This window comes from Leishmania major, chromosome 34 (assembly GCF_000002725.2).
Source record: "Leishmania major strain Friedlin complete genome, chromosome 34".
In the NCBI taxonomy this organism is placed as follows: Eukaryota; Euglenozoa; class Kinetoplastea; order Trypanosomatida; family Trypanosomatidae; genus Leishmania; species Leishmania major.
In genome coordinates, this window is record NC_007286.2 from 771,253 (window position 1) to 792,998 (window position 21,746).

Genomic DNA, 21,746 nt, shown 5'->3' on the forward strand with positions numbered 1-21,746 from the left:
GCCACGCAGACGCACACCTGCCAGGTGTCCCGCAAGCCCACAGCAGAATGCGCGACTGCGGCCAACGGCACCCACACAAAGACGGGCCCTCCTGGCGCCGCCGCCTGCGCAGCGCTCCGCACGCAGAGAGCTGCCGCGCTTGGAAGCAGCTCTGCAGACGCTGCCCAGCGCGCCGCCCTCTCCGCCATCGAGACAACAGCCGCAGACAGACCACACTTGTACGGCACGCTTCCTACAGCGTGAGAGAGGGATCGAATGGAGTGGGGTCAGTGGTACACGGCATGATGGACTCGGGTGTACCCACATTCGTGCGCGGGCACTGGCGCACGCACCTGCTGGCCTGGGACGGAGAGGCCGGGGCAACCAGGCGAAGGAGTGCCCGAGAGCTGGCCGGCAGCATCCCCTGCCCAAGGCGTACCTCCGCCAGAGCATACGCACGCACATGCAAACATCTCTCTCTATAGATATATACAGACGTATATCTATGCATGTGTATGCACGTGTATCGCCGACCCCGCCGGTGCACGGCCCACGCACCGCGTGGGTCAGCCGCATCGCTTTTGCCGATGCGCGTCTGCTTTCCCAGCACAGGCGGCGGAGTCTCCGCAGCGGGCGAGGGCTCTTGTCCACCCCTCCCCCACCCCCATCGCAGCTTGGTCGCCCTCGGCAACTGATCCAGCAGAGACCCGCACCCGCACGCAGCTGTCAGCAACCACGTCGCCGTGCGGTGGGCGGTGCCTCCAACGGCTGCCCGCCAACACACGGCAGTGAAGGCAGCGCATCCACATCCGCCTCCGCACAAGCGCCCAAGCAGCAGCAAAGGCACTGCCCCCCCCCCCCAGCCCAGCACAGCCCAGCCCAGGCCGCACGCGCCGGTCGCGTCCACACACACTAGATCAAGATGCAGCGCGCCGCGGTGTGGTACACCTGCTGCGCAAACCGCCACTCGTGCTGCACCGGATCGTACAGCACCATCTCCTGCACATCTGGCTGCCCGAGCACCGACATCGCTCCAGTGGCGTCATCGCGCACGCCGTCGGCGAATGGCATCGAGGCTAGCTGCCGGATCGCCGCACGAGCAGGCGAGCCAGGTGGTCCCAGCGCAGCCTGCAGCCGACGCATCGCCCGCGCCAGCATGAGGCTCGTGTACGTGACCGGGTCCACGCCGCGCTGGCGCAGCGCAGCGCACAGCTCGTCGACGTCGCTGCTGCGCGTCCCCACCACCTCCACAAAGCACACCAGGTCCAGCGCGTCCAGCGTGTGCTCCGCGTAGGCGAACGCCTGCCGGCGGGAGAAGGGTGGTATGCAGTAAAAGTCCAGCCTCCGCGACGACACGTTCAAAGGGGTCAGAGCCTTCATGGGCACCGCCAGGACGATATGGCAGGCCTGGCAGTCGCTCACCAGGCTCACCACCTCGCCGTACACCCTGCCCAGATCGCTGCCCTCGCGCAGCCTCATCACCAAGAACGGAACGCCGTCGCTGGCCTTCACGGTCGCGCCCCGCATCGCTTCCTCCACAAAACCCAGCAGGTCGCCGCACACCTCCACGTTGCTCACCCCCAGGGCCCTCACAACACTGCGCAGGGTGTCCTCCGTGCCGCCGACGTCGACATGAACCAGCGCCACCCCCTCCACGCGCACCGCGCGGCGACACGGCACACACCTGCCGCCGCCAGAGCCACCGGCGAGGGCCACGATGCGGGGATGCGACGGCGCCATCTGCGTCAGCACACTGCGCACAAGCGCCTCCTCATCCTCGCGCCTCACCTCGAAGGCCTCGGCGGCCGCCGCGAGCATACCCTCCTCCTTCCTTGGCCGGGCAGCCTTGGAGAGGGTCTCGATGGCTGTCCGGAGCTGATGGCCCCGCTGCTGCCGCCGGTACGCGCGCAGGTTCGCCGTGAACACGTAAGCGACCACAAGCACGCCGGCAATGCAGCTCATGGTGCCCTTGTACTTGGCCAGGGCATAGCGAAAGTTCGTATCCTTCACCCGCTCGCGGCGCAGCATCTGCATCGCCTTGTCGTGGTCGCGCTCCCACCGCGCCTTCTCGCTAACACTGTCCAGCTCCACCCTCGACACAAACACAAACGGCAGGAGATCCACGCCTTCCAGCAGGTACATCCGCTCCGCCCGCCAGCCGCGGCTGAACAGGACGAGCGCGATGGCCTCCACGTCGCGCGGGTCGTGCACGCAGGAGCGCAGCCAGTTTACCAGCGCCACCAGCCTAGCGCTCTGGAGCAGCTTCTTCCGCGGCTGCAGCGCCACAATGCGCTCAGACGCCACAGAGAGTTCCACTTCGCCCTTCTCCATTAGTATAATGTAGGTAGCGTTGCCGTTCACCTTGGCGATAGTGCCCTTCATGTGCATGGCGGACGGCGCCACCGCGGCCCCGCTCGCGGGATCGCCCTCCGTCCTGACCGTCACCCGCGTGCCAGCATCCACCACCAGCAGCTGCGCGGCGTCGCCGCGGCGGTCCTCGCCGTCGCGATCCCTCTTGCCAGTACGGAGCATCTCCGCCTTGTAGGCCGCCTCCGACAATCTGCTCACGAGCCGTCCGAGAGCCACGGGGCGGTCCTCGAGAACGCTCGCCGCGTGCGTCACGCGCACACCAACCAAGACGCCTGCCAGACTATTCCACGGCTTCTTCGGTGACGGCAGGCGGCCACGCATGCCGCACACACACTCGCGGCAGTGTCCGCCCTCCGACAACGCAGAATCTGCGCCGCCGCACCCACCACTCGACGCCGGCGAGAGACAGCTACACAAAGAGAGCCTACAAGATCCGGGTGCGGCCGCACCACCTCTACCATCCACCGCGCACACACCGATGCCGGCAATGCCTCTCCGCATGGCGTTCCACCGGGGGTCGAGTGTGAGCGCCATCATGTGCGCATGGGAGTGCCTCGTGTTGGCGTGTGGGTGACGGCGCCGCTCACGGCTGGGGGGCGCCTCTGCATCACCGCGCTTCCTCGACAACCACCCATGACCCGCGCGCCAACGTGCAGTAGAGAGAGGAGTGGGGCACATGATGAGGCATCGGCACAGAAGGCGGCTGCGCTGCCAGAGGGCGCGCGCACACACAGACATGTACACACGCACATACACACATATATATGTATATACATATACCGGCACGCACCCGCATGCGGGTGCACACACCTGCACGCACACGGCGCGGCAGCACCACGGGCAGCAGCAAAGAGCGCCGCCTGCACCCCCTATACCCTGCCCTCACGGGGAGGAGGGGGACGGCAGTCGTGGCGGTGACGCTGTTGGTTTTCACGAGTCGGTCAACGGAAGCAAGCATAATAGCGAGCAGGCACGCGCGCAGGAAGGCGTACCGCAAAGCAAACAGAGGGGAAGCAAGAGAGGAGACAGAAGCGCACGCACGCCCTCCGCCCTGCCAGGCGAGGACAACAAGCGAGCGGTCCGCGAGGACAACGTAATGCGAGGCGTTTGGCGGTGTTGTCGGTACATAATATACCTACACAGCCATATATATATAGAGAGAGAGAGAGTCATATGTAGAGATCAACATGTATATATATATATATATGTATGCACCTGCCGTTTTGCTGTTGGGTGGGTGTGCTGATTCGCATGGCTGTGCGAACCAGCGAGGCATGCACTTGCTTCTCACCGCCTCCATTCCACCACGCACAAGCCGGCGCATGCGCGCCTACAGCCACGGCACCCCTACGCCCTGTGGCACGGCGGCCACATCCGCGTCGCCGAGGACGAGCCGTCCTGCCGCTGCGCCGGGCCGCACTGCACGCCGCGCTCCCAGCGGGGCCGCCCTCAGGGTCGTGCCCCAGGGGCGGAGGCGGTGGCCTCTGTCGGTGGGGAGGGCGCAGCAGTGCGTGGCAGGTGGTGGTCGTCGTACACGCCGCACGAGCCGAGGGGGAATGTTGCCCAGCCGCAGGTCAGGGCCCTGTGAGACCCCGCAGTCTGCCTGCATGCCGTGCTTCTCCCCCTCCGTCTCCTGAAGGCCGCTGCATCGCGTCACATGCGGCGTGGCGACTCCCCACGGTGGAGCGTGGAGGATTCGGTGGTGTGCGCCAGCAACGAAGCCATCGAAACAATTCGCACAAGAGAGAGGCGAGGAGACACAGCGACACGGGGGGCGCACACGCAGACGGACTCGAGCCAGACGCCAGAGGAGCGAGCAGCAACGCAGCCCCGCCTCTGCTCCGCTCCGCCTTCGCACTCGCTCGTACCGCCGCGCATTTGCCCGTCCTGCTTCGCCTGCAGTCCCCTGCCCGCGTGTGTCGGCGTGTATGTGCGTATGCGCGTGCTCTGCTGCGCGGCTGCTGCCCTTGCCTGCGTCGTCGCCACAGTCCGCCGCCACCGCCAGCACACGCGCACATGAGGGGCGGGGGGTGCGGGGAGCGACGAGAGGCGCAGAGGGGCACGCACACACCACGCTTCTCTCTGCGCGCAGAAGAGAACAGCAAGCATGAGCGAGCTCGAGGGAGACGAGCGTCGAGTAAAGCGAGAGCGCGGGGCGGCACCCGCGACCACCGCACGAAAACAGAGACACGCCAACAGCGGCAGCCTTAGTGAGGGAGGGCCGCGGGGGCCGCTCACGGAACGAGGGGGAGGACGGTGACAGGGGCGCATGCGCCTGCGCACACGCACACGCCGTGTACCACCACGCAGGCATGCACGAGGTGCTGCAGTCGCCCCTCGGCAGCGGTGCCCATGCACGGCCGTGCCGCTGCTGCCTGCGCACGCTCGCCCGCTCTGTCTTCTTCCCGCAACCGCCACCACCTCCTCTGGCACCTCGCACCCTCCCCCTCGCCCGTCTCCGTGTCCGCGCAGTCCACCGGGCGCGCGAGGGGGACACCAGAAACACGCGCGGCCGCCGCGGCGGGGCGCGTAGCTGGAGAAGGGCGGGCGCGTCACCGATGCCGTGGGCGGCTCTCCGCCTCCCGCCATCCCTGCCACGGCGTCGGCTTCTCCCCTGCGTCGCGCCTGCCTGCCCATCCCAGCTGGGGCATTCGCCGCACGCCTTCGCTCTCCCTTTCCCGCGCACACGGTCCGGCCCCCGGCGACCCCCCTGCCGGCACCCCGCGCCTTCCTCCGCCACCGCGCTCCGCCAACGGTGCGCCGGGCGGCCGTCACGGGGGCACGTCCCAGCAGCTGCTGAGGGCGAGCAGCTCACAGGGGAGGGTGAGCGGGTGGGGGTCAGTGGGCGGAAGGCGGCATGCGTCGGCGTGTGGGCGCGCAGTGTGTGTGCGCTGCCCACTGCATGGCGCCGGCCGCCGCGCGCATGAGCACGGCAACACAACGCGAGGGAACGGAGACGCCGACGAGAGCCGCGCGTGGGAGGAGGAAGGGAAGACGCACAAAGCCACACTCGTCACGAGACGCACGCGCACAGCGAGGGCAATGCGAGGCAGCGGGAAAAGAGAGAGCGAGGCGACGACAGCGCGGGCGAGAGCGACTCCTCGCCATGTGCGCGGAGAGCGGGTGCGTGCACGCACGCGCGACAGGGCAGCGAGAGGGCTGGGCCCGCGAAGGGCAGACACGGGAACCAGCAGCCTTCGCACCCTCATCCTCGCTGTCACCAGCTCCACCACGAGCACGCCTGTGTGGAGGGGCCGCGCCGCTATCAAGCTCGCCCTCCACTCCGTCCTGTTACCTCCATCCTACTCTTGCGCTGTCGGCGACTCCGGCTTCTCGTTCGCTTTAGTGGCCGGGACCGTGCACGGGAGCAGCAGGATGATCATGTTGAGGATATCCAGTATCCAGGCCAGCAGGAAGAGAACGAACCCGGCAGCATAATAGCTGACCTCCTTGAGAGGAGGGCAACGGGGACTCTCTCCCTTGTTGTATGTCACCACCATGGCCGCCCACACAATGAACAAGGTGACCGCGCCAACGATGTTCAGCGCCAGGCAAACCCAGCGGTGAATAGTGCAGCCGTACAGCAAAACTAAGCCCATGACAAAGGCCGCGAAGTAAACAAAGATGGAGATGATGGCGAACGCCTGCGCAATGCGGAAATGGGTGAGACGCTGAGGGCAGTTATGGAACGTTTCATCGATGTAGGAAAAATATCCTGACGAGGTGCATGTGAACCTCTCCCCCCACAGGGTGATGCAAGATGTATCAAACCCTGTACTCGGCATGCGAAACATGTCCACCGGCGTGCCCACCAGCACCAGAAGGAGCGCCACGAACTGCACGACCACGTAGACAACGAGGGGGATACTGTATGCCATTGGCGAAAAGGGACAAGAGCGAGAGACTGAGAGGAGCGGCGCCGAGGCAGACGCGAGAACCAACGGCGGGGGTGCGGGCGAGACGCTGCCACACAGCGGATGACAAATGAGGAGGCGGAAACAAAGACGCAGGAGGGGGCAGATGGGAGAGCGGGAGAGAGCGGAGGAGAGTCGAGGCGTGGCGACGCGATGTCTTGGTTGCGGTGGCGTGTGCGCGCACGCGTTGTTGTTGGGCGGTCGGTTGTGCGCGGGTGTGTTGTGAGAGGCGGTAGAGGGACGGGCGGCGTGGGCAGCAGTGAAAAGGGGCGACAAGAGAGACGGGGAGAGAGAGGCGTGGAGACAGGCAAGTGACACGGCGGGGCGTGCGCAGCGGGGGCACATGGGCCATCGGCTGGCACAAACACGCAAGGCAAGCACATAGGCAGGGGTGGGCCACGCGGGGACAGGACGGGGGGAGGAAAGGGGGCACCTCCCGCTACCCTCCTCTGGCACGCGCCGCATCGCCTCCCACGCCCCTCCCCCCTTCGCTGATCCGCTCTGGCACCGCTTCGGCGGTGCTGCGCCGTCGCCGCGCCCCGGACACAGTCATCACGCACCCAGCGTGCATCTCATTCATTCCGTCAGCCACGCTTGTCCGCCTCCGCTGATGACGCTGGCCACACCGCGCCGTGGGATCCCAGCGTCCAGTGTACCGATCATGGACAGCAGGCAAAGAGCCTGCCGCACGCCCTCGGGCACGGTTGCCGACCCTTGGTGTCCGCGGGCAGGGCTGTGCTAGCGAGGTCGCCGGAGAGGCTCGCGGGCACGGTCACGCCGGTGCCGGCCCACCGCGAGTTGTGCCGGCGATTCAACGGGTATACGTGCCCTACCTCCTGTTTTCTGATTTGGCAAGCGAGGCGCTGATGCAGGGCACAGCCCGTGGCTCCGCCAGTGCCGGACGCAGTGCAGCTGCAGTGGGCGCAGCGACGCACAGCGCTGTTGGCTGGCCGGCGCCCGTCACGAAGCGTCGGTACACGGGCCTGCATTCTGCAAGACGCGCAGTTCACCCCCACGGGGCCCACAGGGCACCAGGCGCACCAGCCTCTCAGCATCCCGGTGCAGCAAGAGAGAGGAGGCACGGCGCTGGCGACTGCGTGCTCACACAGCACGGCACGGGCACACACCTGCACGCCCTCCCCCTCCTCCCAACGACAACGGCGAAGCAGCGGCGTGGCGGCTGTGCTGCCGCGTCCCTGCTGGGACGCATACACACCACCTCGGGCTGCACACCTGAGAGCAACACCACCGCACGGCACACCGCCGACGCCGCCACGCAGACGCACACCTGCCAGGTGTCCCGCAAGCCCACAGCAGAATGCGCGACTGCGGCCAACGGCACCCACACAAAGACGGGCCCTCCTGGCGACGCCGCCTGCGCAGCGCTCCGCACGCAGAGAGCTGCCGCGCTTGGAAGCAGCTCTGCAGACGCTGCCCAGCGCGCCGCCCTCTCCGCCATCGAGACAACAGCCGCAGACAGACCACACCTGTACGGCACGCTTCCTACAGCGTGAGAGAGGGATCGAATGGAGTGGGGTCAGTGGTACACGGCATGATGGACTCGGGTGTACCCACATTCGTGCGCGGGCACTGGCGCACGCACCTGCTGGCCTGGGACGGAGAGGCCGGGGCAACCAGGCGAAGGAGTGCCCGAGAGCTGGCCGGCAGCATCCCCTGCCCAAGGCGTACCTCCGCCAGAGCATACGCACGCACATGCAAACATCTCTCTCTATAGATATATACAGACGTATATCTATGCATGTGTATGCACGTGTATCGCCGACCCCGCCGGTGCACGGCCCACGCACCGCGTGGGTCAGCCGCATCGCTTTTGCCGATGCGCGTCTGCTTTCCCAGCACAGGCGGCGGAGTCTCCGCAGCGGGCGAGGGCTCTTGTCCACCCCTCCCCCACCCCCATCGCAGCTTGGTCGCCCTCGGCAACTGATCCAGCAGAGACCCGCACCCGCACGCAGCTGTCAGCAACCACGTCGCCGTGCGGTGGGCGGTGCCTCCAACGGCTGCCCGCCAACACACGGCAGTGAAGGCAGCGCATCCACATCCGCCTCCGCACAAGCGCCCAAGCAGCAGCAAAGGCACCGCCCCCCCCCCCCGCCCAGCACAGCCCAGCCCAGGCCGCACGCGCCGGTCGCGTCCACACACACTAGATCAAGATGCAGCGCGCCGCGGTGTGGTACACCTGCTGCGCGAACCGCCACTCGTGCTGCACCGGATCGTACAGCACCATCTCCTGCACATCTGGCTGCCCGAGCACCGACATCGCTCCAGTGGCGTCATCGCGCACGCCGTCGGCGAATGGCATCGAGGCTAGCTGCCGGATCGCCGCACGAGCAGGCGAGCCAGGTGGTCCCAGCGCAGCCTGCAGCCGACGCATCGCCCGCGCCAGCATGAGGCTCGTGTACGTGACCGGGTCCACGCCGCGCTGGCGCAGCGCAGCGCACAGCTCGTCGACGTCGCTGCTGCGCGTCCCCACCACCTCCACAAAGCACACCAGGTCCAGCGCGTCCAGCGTGTGCTCCGCGTAGGCGAACGCCTGCCGGCGGGAGAAGGGTGGTATGCAGTAAAAGTCCAGCCTCCGCGACGACACGTTCAAAGGGGTCAGAGCCTTCATGGGCACCGCCAGGACGATATGGCAGGCCTGGCAGTCGCTCACCAGGCTCACCACCTCGCCGTACACCCTGCCCAGATCGCTGCCCTCGCGCAGCCTCATCACCAAGAACGGAACGCCGTCGCTGGCCTTCACGGTCGCGCCCCGCATCGCCTCCTCCACAAAACCCAGCAGGTCGCCGCACACCTCCACGTTGCTCACCCCCAGGGCCCTCACAACACTGCGCAGGGTGTCCTCCGTGCCGCCGACGTCGACATGAACCAGCGCCACCCCCTCCACGCGCACCGCGCGGCGACACGGCACACACCTGCCGCCGCCAGAGCCACCGGCGAGGGCCACGATGCGGGGATGCGACGGCGCCATCTGCGTCAGCACACTGCGCACAAGCGCCTCCTCATCCTCGCGCCTCACCTCGAAGGCCTCGGCGGCCGCCGCGAGCATACCCTCCTCCTTCCTTGGCCGGGCAGCCTTGGAGAGGGTCTCGATGGCTGTCCGGAGCTGATGGCCCCGCTGCTGCCGCCGGTACGCGCGCAGGTTCGCCGTGAACACGTAAGCGACCACAAGCACGCCGGCAATGCAGCTCATGGTGCCCTTGTACTTGGCCAGGGCATAGCGAAAGTTCGTATCCTTCACCCGCTCGCGGCGCAGCATCTGCATCGCCTTGTCGTGGTCGCGCTCCCACCGCGCCTTCTCGCTAACACTGTCCAGCTCCACCCTCGACACAAACACAAACGGCAGGAGATCCACGCCTTCCAGCAGGTACATCCGCTCCGCCCGCCAGCCGCGGCTGAACAGGACGAGCGCGATGGCCTCCACGTCGCGCGGGTCGTGCACGCAGGAGCGCAGCCAGTTTACCAGCGCCACCAGCCTAGCGCTCTGGAGCAGCTTCTTCCGCGGCTGCAGCGCCACAATGCGCTCAGACGCCACAGAGAGTTCCACTTCGCCCTTCTCCATTAGTATAATGTAGGTAGCGTTGCCGTTCACCTTGGCGATAGTGCCCTTCATGTGCATGGCGGACGGCGCCACCGCGGCCCCGCTCGCGGGATCGCCCTCCGTCCTGACCGTCACCCGCGTGCCAGCATCCACCACCAGCAGCTGCGCGGCGTCGCCGCGGCGGTCCTCGCCGTCGCGATCCCTCTTGCCAGTACGGAGCATCTCCGCCTTGTAGGCCGCCTCCGACAATCTGCTCACGAGCCGTCCGAGAGCCACGGGGCGGTCCTCGAGAACGCTCGCCGCGTGCGTCACGCGCACACCAACCAAGACGCCTGCCAGACTATTCCACGGCTTCTTCGGTGACGGCAGGCGGCCACGCATGCCGCACACACACTCGCGGCAGTGTCCGCCCTCCGACAACGCAGAATCTGCGCCGCCGCACCCACCACTCGACGCCGGCGAGAGACAGCTACACAAAGAGAGCCTACAAGATCCGGGTGCGGCCGCACCACCTCTACCATCCACCGCGCACACACCGATGCCGGCAATGCCTCTCCGCATGGCGTTCCACCGGGGGTCGAGTGTGAGCGCCATCATGTGCGCATGGGAGTGCCTCGTGTTGGCGTGTGGGTGACGGCGCCACTCACGGCTGGGGGGCGCCTCTGCATCACCGCGCTTCCTCGACAACCACCCATGACCCGCGCGCCAACGTGCAGTAGAGAGAGGAGTGGGGCACATGATGAGGCATCGGCACAGAAGGCGGCTGCGCTGCCAGAGGGCGCGCGCACACACAGACATGTACACACGCACATACACACATATATATGTATATACATATACCGGCACGCACCCGCATGCGGGTGCACACACCTGCACGCACACGGCGCGGCAGCACCACGGGCAGCAGCAAAGAGCGCCGCCTGCACCCCCTATACCCTGCCCTCACGGGGAGGAGGGGGACGGCAGTCGCGGCGGTGACGCTGTTGGTTTTCACGAGTCGGTCAACGGAAGCAAGCATAATAGCGAGCAGGCACGCGCGCAGGAAGGCGTACCGCAAAGCAAACAGAGGGGAAGCAAGAGAGGAGACAGAAGCGCACGCACGCCCTCCGCCCTGCCAGGCGAGGACAACAAGCGAGCGGTCCGCGAGGACAACGTAATGCGAGGCGTTTGGCGGTGTTGTCGGTACATAATATACCTACACAGCCATATATATAGAGAGAGAGAGTCATATGTAGAGATCAACATATATATATATATATATGCACCTGCCGTTTTGCTGTTGGGTGGGTGTGCTGATTCGCATGACTGTGCGAATCAGCGAGGCATGCACTTGCTTCTCACCGCCTCCATTCCACCACGCACAAGCCGGCGCATGCGCGCCTACAGCCACGGCACCCCTACGCCCTGTGGCACGGCGGCCACATCCGCGTCGCCGAGGACGAGCCGTCCTGCCGCTGCGCCGGGCCGCACTGCACGCCGCGCTCCCAGCGGGGCCGCCCTCAGGGTCGTGCCCCAGGGGCGGAGGCGGTGGCCTCTGTCGGTGGGGAGGGCGCAGCAGTGCGTGGCAGGTGGTGGTCGTCGTACACGCCGCACGAGCCGAGGGGGAATGTTGCCCAGCCGCAGGTCAGGGCCCTGTGAGACCCCGCAGTCTGCCTGCATGCCGTGCTTCTCCCCCTCCGTCTCCTGAAGGCCGCTGCATCGCGTCACATGCGGCGTGGCGACTCCCCACGGTGGAGCGTGGAGGATTCGGTGGTGTGCGCCAGCAACGAAGCCATCGAAACAATTCGCACAAGAGAGAGGCGAGGAGACACAGCGACACGGGGGGCGCACACGCAGACGGACTCGAGCCAGACGCCAGAGGAGCGAGCAGCAACGCAGCCCCGCCTCTGCTCCGCTCCGCCTTCGCACTCGCTCGTACCGCCGCGCATTTGCCCGTCCTGCTTCGCCTGCAGTCCCCTGCCCGCGTGTGTCGGCGTGTGTATGTGCGTATGCGCGTGCTCTGCTGCGCGGCTGCTGCCCTTGCCTGCGTCGTCGCCACAGTCCGCCGCCACCGCCAGCACACGCGCACATGAGGGGCGGGGGGTGCGGGGAGCGACGAGAGGCGCAGAGGGCACGCGCACGCACACGCACACACCACGCTTCTCTCTGCGCGCAGAAGAGAACAGCAAGCACGAGCGAGCTCGAGGGAGACGAGCGTCGAGTAAAGCGAGAGCGCGGGGCGGCACCCGCGACCACCGCACGAAAACAGAGACACGCCAACAGCGGCAGCCTTAGTGAGGGAGGGCCGCGGGGGTCGCTCACGGAACGAGGGGGAGGACGGTGACAGGGGCGCATGCGCCTGCGCACACGCACACGCCGTGTACCACCACGCAGGCATGCACGAGGTGCTGCAGTCGCCCCTTCGCAGCGGTGCCCATGCACGGCCGTGCCGCTGCTGCCTGCGCACGCTCGCCCGCTCTGTCTTCTTCCCGCAACCGCCACCACCTCCTCTGGCACCTCGCACCCTCCCCCTCGCCCGTCTCCGTGTCCGCGCAGTCCACCGGGCGCGCGAGGGGGACACCAGAAACACGCGCGGCCGCCGCGGCGGGGCGCGTAGCTGGAGAAGGGCGGGCGCGTCACCGATGCCGTGGGCGGCTCTCCGCCTCCCGCCATCCCTGCCACGGCGTCGGCTTCTCCCCTGCGTCGCGCCTGCCTGCCCATCCCAGCTGGGGCATTCGCCGCACGCCTTCGCTCTCCCTTTCCCGCGCACACGGTCCGGCCCCCGGCGACCCCCCTGCCGGCACCCCGCGCCTTCCTCCGCCACCGCGCTCCGCCAACGGTGCGCCGGGCGGCCGTCACGGGGGCACGTCCCAGCAGCTGCTGAGGGCGAGCAGCTCACAGGGGAGGGTGAGCGGGTGGGGGTCAGTGGGCGGAAGGCGGCATGCGTCGGCGTGTGGGCGCCCAGTGTGTGTGCGCTGCCCAGTGCATGGCGCCGGCCGCCGCGCGCATGAGCACGGCAACACAACGCGAGGGAACGGAGACGCCGACGAGAGCCGCGCGTGGGAGGAGGAAGGGAAGACGCACAAAGCCACACTCGTCACGAGACGCACGCGCACAGCGAGGGCAATGCGAGGCAGCGGGAAAAGAGAGAGCGAGGCGACGACAGCGCGGGCGAGAGCGACTCCTCGCCATGTGCGCGGAGAGCGGGTGCGTGCACGCACGCGCGACAGGGCAGCGAGAGGGCTGGGCCCGCGAAGGGCAGACACGGGAACCAGCAGCCTTCGCACCCTCATCCTCGCTGTCACCAGCTCCACCACGAGCACGCCTGTGTGGAGGGGCCGCGCCGCTATCAAGCTCGCCCTCCGCTTCCTGTGGCTTGTTTACTGTTATTCGTCCTCTGTGACTCCATCGAGTTTGCACAGTCCTGTGATCCCCTCATCTGCAACGGAAGCAGCAAGAAGATGATGTTGAGGATATCCAGTATCCAGGCCACCACCAAGAGAGCGAACCCGGTGCCGAACCGGTAGCCCATATTCCTCACCTCACGGCATAGCGGCTCATCAGGTTTTTTGTATGTCACCACCATGGCCACCCACACAACGCACAAGGTGACCGCGCCAACGATGTTCAGCGCCAGGCAAACCCAGCGGTGAATAGTGCAGCCGTACAGCAAAACTAAGCCCAGGACAAAGGCCGCGCCGTACACGAGGATGGAGATGAGAGTGAACGCCTGCGCAAGGCGGAAACGGGCGATGCGTGCAGGGCAATTAAGCCATTGCATGTCTACCGTCTCCTCATATTCAAGTGATTTACAGTCGAGCTTAAAGCCAAAAAGCGTTAGACACTGAGCGACTCCTGGACGATTGGGTGCACGGAACATCTCCAGCGGCGTGCCCACCAGCACCAGAAGGAACGCCACGAACTGCACGACCACGTAGACAACGAGGGGGATACTGCACTTCATGGGCGAAAAGGGACAAGAGCGAGAGACTGAGAGGAGCGGCGCCGAGGCAGACGCGAGAACCAACGGCGGGGGTGCGGGCGAGACGCTGCCACACAGCGGATGACAAATGAGGAGGCGGAAACAAAGACGCAGGAGGGGGCAGATGGGAGAGCGGGAGAGAGCGGAGGAGAGTCGAGGCGTGGCGACGCGATGTCTTGGTTGCGGTGGCGTGTGCGCGCACGCGTTGTTGTTGGGCGGTCGGTTGTGCGCGGGTGTGTTGTGAGAGGCGGTAGAGGGACGGGCGGCGTGGGCAGCAGTGAAAAGGGGCGACAAGAGAGACGGGGAGAGAGAGGCGAGGAGACAGGCAAGTGACACGGCGGGGCGCGCGCAGCGGGGGCACATGGGCCATCGGCTGGCACAAACACGCAAGGCAAGCACATAGGCAGGGGTGGGCCACGCGGGGACAGGACGGGGGGAGGAAAGGGGGCACCTCCCGCTACCCTCCTCTGGCACGCGCCGCATCGCCTCCCACGCCCCTCCCCCCTTCGCTGATCCGCTCTGGCACCGCTTCGGCGGTGCTGCGCCGTCGCCGCGCCCCGGACACAGTCATCACGCACCCAGCGTGCATCTCATTCATTCCGTCAGCCACGCTTGTCCGCCTCCGCTGATGACGCTGGCCACACCGCGCCGTGGGATCCCAGCGTCCAGTGTACCGATCATGGACAGCAGGCAAAGAGCCTGCCGCACGCCCTCGGGCACGGTTGCCGACCCTTGGTGTCCGCGGGCAGGGCTGTGCTAGCGAGGTCGCCGGAGAGGCTCGCGGGCACGGTCACACCGGTGCCGGCCCACCGCGAGTTGTGCCGGCGATTCAACGGGTATACGTGCCCTACCTCCTGTTTTCTGATTTGGCAAGCGAGGCGCTGATGCAGGGCACAGCCCGTGGCTCCGCCAGTGCCGGACGCAGTGCAGCTGCAGTGGGCGCAGCGACGCACAGCGCTGTTGGCTGGCCGGCGCCCGTCACGAAGCGTCGGTACACGGGCCTGCATTCTGCAAGACGCGCAGTTCACCCCCACGGGGCCCACAGGGCACCAGGCGCACCAGCCTCTCAGCATCCCGGTGCAGCAAGAGAGAGGAGGCACGGCGCTGGCGACTGCGTGCTCACACAGCACGGCACGGGCACACACCTGCACGCCCTCCCCCTCCTCCCAACGACAACGGCGAAGCAGCGGCGTGGCGGCTGTGCTGCCGCGTCCCTGCTGGGACGCATACACACCACCTCGGGCTGCACACCTGAGAGCAACACCACCGCACGGCACACCGCCGACGCCGCCACGCAGACGCACACCTGCCAGGTGTCCCGCAAGCCCACAGCAGAATGCGCGACTGCGGCCAACGGCACCCACACAAAGACGGGCCCTCCTGGCGCCGCCGCCTGCGCAGCGCTCCGCACGCAGAGAGCTGCCGCGCTTGGAAGCAGCTCTGCAGACGCTGCCCAGCGCGCCGCCCTCTCCGCCATCGAGACAACAGCCGCAGACAGACCACACTTGTACGGCACGCTTCCTACAGCGTGAGAGAGGGATCGAATGGAGTGGGGTCAGTGGTACACGGCATGATGGACTCGGGTGTACCCACATTCGTGCGCGGGCACTGGCGCACGCACCTGCTGGCCTGGGACGGAGAGGCCGGGGCAACCAGGCGAAGGAGTGCCCGAGAGCTGGCCGGCAGCATCCCCTGCCCAAGGCGTACCTCCGCCAGAGCATACGCACGCACATGCAAACATCTCTCTCTATAGATATATACAGACGTATATCTATGCATGTGTATGCACGTGTATCGCCGACCCCGCCGGTGCACGGCCCACGCACCGCGTGGGTCAGCCGCATCGCTTTTGCCGATGCGCGTCTGCTTTCCCAGCACAGGCGGCGGAGTCTCCGCAGCGGGCGAGGGCTCTTGTCCACCCCTCCCCCACCCCCATCGCAGCTTGGTCGCCCTCGGCAACTGATCCAGCAGAGACCCGCACCCGCACGCAGCTGTCAGCAACCACGTCGCCGTGCGGTGGGCGGTGCCTCCAACGGCTGCCCGCCAACACACGGCAGTGAAGGCAGCGCATCCACATCCGCCTCCGCACAAGCGCCCAAGCAGCAGCAAAGGCACTGCCCCCCCCCCCCAGCCCAGCACAGCCCAGCCCAGGCCGCACGCGCCGGTCGCGTCCACACACACTAGATCAAGATGCAGCGCGCCGCGGTGTGGTACACCTGCTGCGCAAACCGCCACTCGTGCTGCACCGGATCGTACAGCACCATCTCCTGCACATCTGGCTGCCCGAGCACCGACATCGCTCCAGTGGCGTCATCGCGCACGCCGTCGGCGAATGGCATCGAGGCTAGCTGCCGGATCGCCGCACGAGCAGGCGAGCCAGGTGGTCCCAGCGCAGCCTGCAGCCGACGCATCGCCCGCGCCAGCATGAGGCTCGTGTACGTGACCGGGTCCACGCCGCGCTGGCGCAGCGCAGCGCACAGCTCGTCGACGTCGCTGCTGCGCGTCCCCACCACCTCCACAAAGCACACCAGGTCCAGCGCGTCCAGCGTGTGCTCCGCGTAGGCGAACGCCTGCCGGCGGGAGAAGGGTGGTATGCAGTAAAAGTCCAGCCTCCGCGACGACACGTTCAAAGGGGTCAGAGCCTTCATGGGCACCGCCAGGACGATATGGCAGGCCTGGCAGTCGCTCACCAGGCTCACCACCTCGCCGTACACCCTGCCCAGATCGCTGCCCTCGCGCAGCCTCATCACCAAGAACGGAACGCCGTCGCTGGCCTTCACGGTCGCGCCCCGCATCGCTTCCTCCACAAAACCCAGCAGGTCGCCGCACACCTCCACGTTGCTCACCCCCAGGGCCCTCACAACACTGCGCAGGGTGTCCTCCGTGCCGCCGACGTCGACATGAACCAGCGCCACCCCCTCCACGCGCACCGCGCGGCGACACGGCACACACCTGCCGCCGCCAGAGCCACCGGCGAGGGCCACGATGCGGGGATGCGACGGCGCCATCTGCGTCAGCACACTGCGCACAAGCGCCTCCTCATCCTCGCGCCTCACCTCGAAGGCCTCGGCGGCCGCCGCGAGCATACCCTCCTCCTTCCTTGGCCGGGCAGCCTTGGAGAGGGTCTCGATGGCTGTCCGGAGCTGATGGCCCCGCTGCTGCCGCCGGTACGCGCGCAGGTTCGCCGTGAACACGTAAGCGACCACAAGCACGCCGGCAATGCAGCTCATGGTGCCCTTGTACTTGGCCAGGGCATAGCGAAAGTTCGTATCCTTCACCCGCTCGCGGCGCAGCATCTGCATCGCCTTGTCGTGGTCGCGCTCCCACCGCGCCTTCTCGCTAACACTGTCCAGCTCCACCCTCGACACAAACACAAACGGCAGGAGATCCACGCCTTCCAGCAGGTACATCCGCTCCGCCCGCCAGCCGCGGCTGAACAGGACGAGCGCGATGGCCTCCACGTCGCGCGGGTCGTGCACGCAGGAGCGCAGCCAGTTTACCAGCGCCACCAGCCTAGCGCTCTGGAGCAGCTTCTTCCGCGGCTGCAGCGCCACAATGCGCTCAGACGCCACAGAGAGTTCCACTTCGCCCTTCTCCATTAGTATAATGTAGGTAGCGTTGCCGTTCACCTTGGCGATAGTGCCCTTCATGTGCATGGCGGACGGCGCCACCGCGGCCCCGCTCGCGGGATCGCCCTCCGTCCTGACCGTCACCCGCGTGCCAGCATCCACCACCAGCAGCTGCGCGGCGTCGCCGCGGCGGTCCTCGCCGTCGCGATCCCTCTTGCCAGTACGGAGCATCTCCGCCTTGTAGGCCGCCTCCGACAATCTGCTCACGAGCCGTCCGAGAGCCACGGGGCGGTCCTCGAGAACGCTCGCCGCGTGCGTCACGCGCACACCAACCAAGACGCCTGCCAGACTATTCCACGGCTTCTTCGGTGACGGCAGGCGGCCACGCATGCCGCACACACACTCGCGGCAGTGTCCGCCCTCCGACAACGCAGAATCTGCGCCGCCGCACCCACCACTCGACGCCGGCGAGAGACAGCTACACAAAGAGAGCCTACAAGATCCGGGTGCGGCCGCACCACCTCTACCATCCACCGCGCACACACCGATGCCGGCAATGCCTCTCCGCATGGCGTTCCACCGGGGGTCGAGTGTGAGCGCCATCATGTGCGCATGGGAGTGCCTCGTGTTGGCGTGTGGGTGACGGCGCCGCTCACGGCTGGGGGGCGCCTCTGCATCACCGCGCTTCCTCGACAACCACCCATGACCCGCGCGCCAACGTGCAGTAGAGAGAGGAGTGGGGCACATGATGAGGCATCGGCACAGAAGGCGGCTGCGCTGCCAGAGGGCGCGCGCACACACAGACATGTACACACGCACATACACACATATATATGTATATACATATACCGGCACGCACCCGCATGCGGGTGCACACACCTGCACGCACACGGCGCGGCAGCACCACGGGCAGCAGCAAAGAGCGCCGCCTGCACCCCCTATACCCTGCCCTCACGGGGACGAGGGGGACGGCAGTCGCGGCGGTGACGCTGTTGGTTTTCACGAGTCGGTCAACGGAAGCAAGCATAATAGCGAGCAGGCACGCGCGCAGGAAGGCGTACCGCAAAGCAAACAGAGGGGAAGCAAGAGAGGAGACAGAAGCGCACGCACGCCCTCCGCCCTGCCAGGCGAGGACAACAAGCGAGCGGTCCGCGAGGACAACGTAATGCGAGGCGTTTGGCGGTGTTGTCGGTACATAATATACCTACACAGCCATATATATATAGAGAGAGAGAGAGTCATATGTAGAGATCAACATGTATATATATATATGTATATATGTATGCACCTGCCGTTTTGCTGTTGGGTGGGTGTGCTGATTCGCATGGCTGTGCGAACCAGCGAGGCATGCACTTGCTTCTCACCGCCTCCATTCCACCACGCACAAGCCGGCGCATGCGCGCCTACAGCCACGGCACCCCTACGCCCTGTGGCACGGCGGCCACATCCGCGTCGCCGAGGACGAGCCGTCCTGCCGCTGCGCCGGGCCGCACTGCACGCCGCGCTCCCAGCGGGGCCGCCCTCAGGGTTGTGCCCCAGGGGCGGAGGCGGTGGCCTCTGTCGGTGGGGAGGGTGCAGCAGTGCGTGGCAGGTGGTGGTCGTCGTACACGCCGCACGAGCCGAGGGGGAATGTTGCCCAGCCGCAGGTCAGGGCCCTGTGAGACCCCGCAGTCTGCCTGCATGCCGTGCTTCTCCCCCTCCGTCTCCTGAAGGCCGCTGCATCGCGTCACATGCGGCGTGGCGACTCCCCACGGTGGAGCGTGGAGGATTCGGTGGTGTGCGCCAGCAACGAAGCCATCGAAACAATTCGCACAAGAGAGAGGCGAGGAGACACAGCGACACGGGGGGCGCACACGCAGACGGACTCGAGCCAGACGCCAGAGGAGCGAGCAGCAACGCAGCCCCGCCTCTGCTCCGCTCCGCCTTCGCACTCGCTCGTACCGCCGCGCATTTGCCCGTCCTGCTTCGCCTGCAGTCCCCTGCCCGCGTGTGTCGGCGTGTGTATGTGCGTATGCGCGTGCTCTGCTGCGCGGCTGCTGCCCTTGCCTGCGTCGTCGCCACAGTCCGCCGCCACCGCCAGCACACGCGCACATGAGGGGCGGGGGGTGCGGGGAGCGACGAGAGGCGCAGAGGGCACGCGCACGCACACGCACACACCACGCTTCTCTCTGCGCGCAGAAGAGAACAGCAAGCACGAGCGAGCTCGAGGGAGACGAGCGTCGAGTAAAGCGAGAGCGCGGGGCGGCACCCGCGACCACCGCACGAAAACAGAGACACGCCAACAGCGGCAGCCTTAGTGAGGGAGGGCCGCGGGGGTCGCTCACGGAACGAGGGGGAGGACGGTGACAGGGGCGCATGCGCCTGCGCACACGCACACGCCGTGTACCACCACGCAGGCATGCACGAGGTGCTGCAGTCGCCCCTCGGCAGCGGTGCCCATGCACGGCCGTGCCGCTGCTGCCTGCGCACGCTCGCCCGCTCTGTCTTCTTCCCGCAACCGCCACCACCTCCTCTGGCACCTCGCACCCTCCCCCTCGCCCGTCTCCGTGTCCGCGCAGTCCACCGGGCGCGCGAGGGGGACACCAGAAACACGCGCGGCCGCCGCGGCGGGGCGCGTAGCTGGAGAAGGGCGGGCGCGTCACCGATGCCGTGGGCGGCTCTCCGCCTCCCGCCATCCCTGCCACGGCGTCGGCTTCTCCCCTGCGTCGCGCCTGCCTGCCCATCCCAGCTGGGGCATTCGCCGCACGCCTTCGCTCTCCCTTTCCCGCGCACACGGTCCGGCCCCCGGCGACCCCCCTGCCGGCACCCCGCGCCTTCCTCCGCCACCGCGCTCCGCCAACGGTGCGCCGGGCGGCCGTCACGGGGGCACGTCCCAGCAGCTGCTGAGGGCGAGCAGCTCACAGGGGAGGGTGAGCGGGTGGGGGTCAGTGGGCGGAAGGCGGCATGCGTCGGCGTGTGGGCGCCCAGTGTGTGTGCGCTGCCCAGTGCATGGCGCCGGCCGCCGCGCGCATGAGCACGGCAACACAACGCGAGGGAACGGAGACGCCGACGAGAGCCGCGCGTGGGAGGAGGAAGGGAAGACGCACAAAGCCACACTCGTCACGAGACGCACGCGCACAGCGAGGGCAATGCGAGGCAGCGGGAAAAGAGAGAGCGAGGCGACGACAGCGCGGGCGAGAGCGACTCCTCGCCATGTGCGCGGAGAGCGGGTGCGTGCACGCACGCGCGACAGGGCAGCGAGAGGGCTGGGCCCGCGAAGGGCAGACACGGGAACCAGCAGCCTTCGCACCCTCATCCTCGCTGTCACCAGCTCCACCACGAGCACGCCTGTGTGGAGGGGCCGCGCCGCTATCAAGCTCGCCCTCCGCTTCCTGTGGCTTGTTTACTGTTATTCGTCCTCTGTGACTCCATCGAGTTTGCACAGTCCTGTGATCCCCTCATCTGCAACGGAAGCAGCAAGAAGATGATGTTGAGGATATCCAGTATCCAGGCCACCACCAAGAGAGCGAACCCGGTGCCGAACCGGTAGCCCATATTCCTCACCTCACGGCATAGCGGCTCATCAGGTTTTTTGTATGTCACCACCATGGCCACCCACACAACGCACAAGGTGACCGCGCCAACGATGTTCAGCGCCAGGCAAACCCAGCGGTGAATAGTGCAGCCGTACAGCAAAACTAAGCCCAGGACAAAGGCCGCGCCGTACACGAGGATGGAGATGAGAGTGAACGCCTGCGCAAGGCGGAAACGGGCGATGCGTGCAGGGCAATTAAGCCATTGCATGTCTACCGTCTCCTCATATTCAAGTGATTTACAGTCGAGCTTAAAGCCAAAAAGCGTTAGACACTGAGCGACTCCTGGACGATTGGGTGCACGGAACATCTCCAGCGGCGTGCCCACCAGCACCAGAAGGAACGCCACGAACTGCACGACCACGTAGACAACGAGGGGGATACTGCACTTCATGGGCGAAAAGGGACAAGAGCGAGAGACTGAGAGGAGCGGCGCCGAGGCAGACGCGAGAACCAACGGCGGGGGTGCGGGCGAGACGCTGCCACACAGCGGATGACAAATGAGGAGGCGGAAACAAAGACGCAGGAGGGGGCAGATGGGAGAGCGGGAGAGAGCGGAGGAGAGTCGAGGCGTGGCGACGCGATGTCTTGGTTGCGGTGGCGTGTGCGCGCACGCGTTGTTGTTGGGCGGTCGGTTGTGCGCGGGTGTGTTGTGAGAGGCGGTAGAGGGACGGGCGGCGTGGGCAGCAGTGAAAAGGGGCGACAAGAGAGACGGGGAGAGAGAGGCGAGGAGACAGGCAAGTGACACGGCGGGGCGCGCGCAGCGGGGGCACATGGGCCATCGGCTGGCACAAACACGCAAGGCAAGCACATAGGCAGGGG

General features: G+C 66.8%; 6 protein-coding genes across 6 annotated transcripts; all 6 read right to left on the minus strand.

The window, feature by feature from the left end:
- Positions 1-891: 891 nt before the first annotated feature.
- LMJF_34_1730 (tuzin-like protein) lies at positions 892-2,886 on the minus strand (the record flags this gene model as incomplete). Its single annotated transcript, XM_001686218.1, has 1 exon — positions 892-2,886. One exon carries the CDS (start codon positions 2,884-2,886, stop codon positions 892-894), a length of 1,995 nt encoding a protein of 664 aa, XP_001686270.1.
- A 2,765-nt stretch (positions 2,887-5,651) lies between these two features.
- Positions 5,652-6,227, minus strand: LMJF_34_1740 (putative amastin-like surface protein; the record flags this gene model as incomplete). Its single annotated transcript, XM_001686219.1, has 1 exon — positions 5,652-6,227. The coding sequence occupies one exon, from the start codon at positions 6,225-6,227 to the stop codon at positions 5,652-5,654; it is 576 nt and encodes a 191-aa protein (XP_001686271.1).
- Positions 6,228-8,424: 2,197 nt separating this feature from the next.
- Positions 8,425-10,419, minus strand: LMJF_34_1750 (tuzin-like protein; the record flags this gene model as incomplete). The annotated part of the gene is made up of 1 exon (XM_001686220.1): positions 8,425-10,419. One exon carries the CDS (start codon positions 10,417-10,419, stop codon positions 8,425-8,427), a length of 1,995 nt encoding a protein of 664 aa, XP_001686272.1.
- A 2,731-nt stretch (positions 10,420-13,150) lies between these two features.
- On the minus strand, positions 13,151-13,765 carry LMJF_34_1760 (putative amastin-like surface protein; the record flags this gene model as incomplete). Its single annotated transcript, XM_001686221.1, has 1 exon — positions 13,151-13,765. The coding sequence occupies one exon, from the start codon at positions 13,763-13,765 to the stop codon at positions 13,151-13,153; it is 615 nt and encodes a 204-aa protein (XP_001686273.1).
- Positions 13,766-15,963: 2,198 nt separating this feature from the next.
- Positions 15,964-17,958, minus strand: LMJF_34_1770 (tuzin-like protein; the record flags this gene model as incomplete). The annotated part of the gene is made up of 1 exon (XM_001686222.1): positions 15,964-17,958. The coding sequence occupies one exon, from the start codon at positions 17,956-17,958 to the stop codon at positions 15,964-15,966; it is 1,995 nt and encodes a 664-aa protein (XP_001686274.1).
- A 2,745-nt stretch (positions 17,959-20,703) lies between these two features.
- Positions 20,704-21,318, minus strand: LMJF_34_1780 (putative amastin-like surface protein; the record flags this gene model as incomplete). The annotated part of the gene is made up of 1 exon (XM_001686223.1): positions 20,704-21,318. One exon carries the CDS (start codon positions 21,316-21,318, stop codon positions 20,704-20,706), a length of 615 nt encoding a protein of 204 aa, XP_001686275.1.
- Positions 21,319-21,746: the final 428 nt, after the last annotated feature.